Raw genomic sequence first — 1,913 nt, forward strand, 5'->3', positions numbered from 1 at the left:
ATGAGCAGACAGAATATAAATAGTGAAATTTCCATTTCCAATCCACAATTTGAGCTGGTCGAAAATGCGACAATAAAAGGTTGATTTTATTCGGGTGCATTTATCGGGGTCACGTTTATTGGACTGAGACTGGACAAATCAAATCGGCCAAGTGCCAGTTTACATCCAATCGGTCAGAATTTCGCTGAGTTTCCAGTATGCAGAACACGTTTCTGAGCAGGAGGAAACTGAAAAACTCTCTGAAATATTTCGTGGTTCTATTTCCAACAACTTCAATGAGAATTACAGGAGGTTTTGCTTAAAATCGATGGTTAAAGTTGACGCCTACTCGCTTGTCCCCGCTCTGACTTCCTCCAGGACCTCCAAATTGATGACTGGCGCCTCCTCCAACATTGAGGGTTGATTCTCCAAAGCGATTTTTATTGGACCAGACCGGCACTCGTCCATCCACACCCACTGAGTGGCCCTGACCGTTTCCATGTCCGTATTGAACTCTGCCTCCTGAGCCTGCAATGCCACTTTGAGTTAGCAGAAGAAAATGAAAAACACTGTAAATTCTACCATTGGGGTTTGAGAATCCTATGGTTCCACCTTGGCCCTTTCCGTTCGCTCCTCCTCCTCCAAATCCTTGAGCGGCTTCCCTAGAGAATTTTCAAAAAATTAGCTTCAAGCTCCAAAGGATTTTTCGCGCACGTTTTTTTATACCTTTTTGGGCGGGGTGCCGATGGCTTTAGAACGTACTGCGGCGCTTCTTCAACTTCTTCTGGGGCGATCGAAGGGTAAGCAATGGCACAAGCCAGTACTGCGCACAGTACAACTATACTGAACAACTGCGACTGCATGGTGGTTCTTCTTAAGGCTCAACTGAATGATACTGATGTTGAACCGTCGACGATGCAGGTCTTTTATATGATAATCCGGGTAAATTACCGTCTGTTCACTTGCGTTTCGGGTTCTAGAATCGAGGTCAAGTGAGAGACATTTTTGATATGAATACTGTGAATCACAGTAAAGAGATTTGTGTGGGGTCATAACTTTTATCTTATTCGCCCTTTTTGTTTCTAATTCAACACAGTGTAAAATGTTAAAGCTTGCACTATTTGCGCTTAACAGGAACACTAATTTTGGGCTGTTAAAGAGAGGAAAACACAGTGAAAATATTATAAATTGTTTAATACTTCCGCTGACTGATGCACAATAGAAATTAAGTTAAAAATTAATTAAGTTGAAAACAGGTTGTTCTAATCGCGGCTCCAGCAAATTTGCGAGGCTTTAACATACATAGAATCTAATCCAACAGGAGTCAGAAAAACGTGCTTTGAATGAATAAAAACGCTTTTTTCAAACACAAATATCTCACAAGCGGATTGTCAATTCAACTATTTCCTTTTTATTTTACAAACAAAATACAGAGTGGCTCAAGAAAGTTGTAGCATTTTGAATGTATGCCAAGTATTAAACCTTGTAATTAATATAATAATGAATAATAAATTAATCAAGTATGCATGTATAAGCAAAAACTAAACGTTTGTCCAAGATGCCCAAAAATTTCAAATCTCATCAATTTTGAAAGTTATGAACTTTTATCAGAGAGCTGGGCCAATTGAGGCCTTTTGAGAAGCGTCCCAGATAGCACAAAATATTACATACATATTTAGGAAATATTTCAGATCGAAAGCAAGTATTTCTTAAATATTATTTTTAAAATATTTGTTTCTAATATTTAATTAGCATGAAACAAATAAAATAATAATAGTTTTTTTTAGTACGTAATACTATTCGTACCTATATATAACAACCTTAACACCCAAAAAGTTACTAATATATTATTTTTAATAAATATGAATAAACTTTAGAACTTATGATCTGAGTTTTCATTGATCAGTAAATAGAAAATATTTCAGAGCGAAAAG

The 1,913-nt window shown here is 37.1% G+C and overlaps 1 protein-coding gene across 1 annotated transcript; it reads right to left on the reverse strand.

The window, feature by feature from the left end:
• Positions 1–240: 240 nt before the first annotated feature.
• LOC109538711 (attacin-B) lies at positions 241–908 on the reverse strand. The gene is made up of 3 exons (XM_019906081.2): positions 706–908; positions 562–641; positions 241–507 (listed from the first exon to the last, which is right to left on the reverse strand). The coding sequence occupies exons 1-3, from the start codon at positions 840–842 to the stop codon at positions 299–301; spliced, it is 426 nt and encodes a 141-aa protein (XP_019761640.2). The 5' UTR covers positions 843–908; the 3' UTR covers positions 241–298.
• Positions 909–1,913: the final 1,005 nt, after the last annotated feature.

Source organism: Dendroctonus ponderosae, unplaced genomic scaffold (genome assembly GCF_020466585.1).
Source record: "Dendroctonus ponderosae isolate FM_Combo_2020 unplaced genomic scaffold, Dpon_F_20191213v2 Dpon_F_20191213_500, whole genome shotgun sequence".
In the NCBI taxonomy this organism is placed as follows: domain Eukaryota; kingdom Metazoa; phylum Arthropoda; class Insecta; order Coleoptera; family Curculionidae; genus Dendroctonus; species Dendroctonus ponderosae.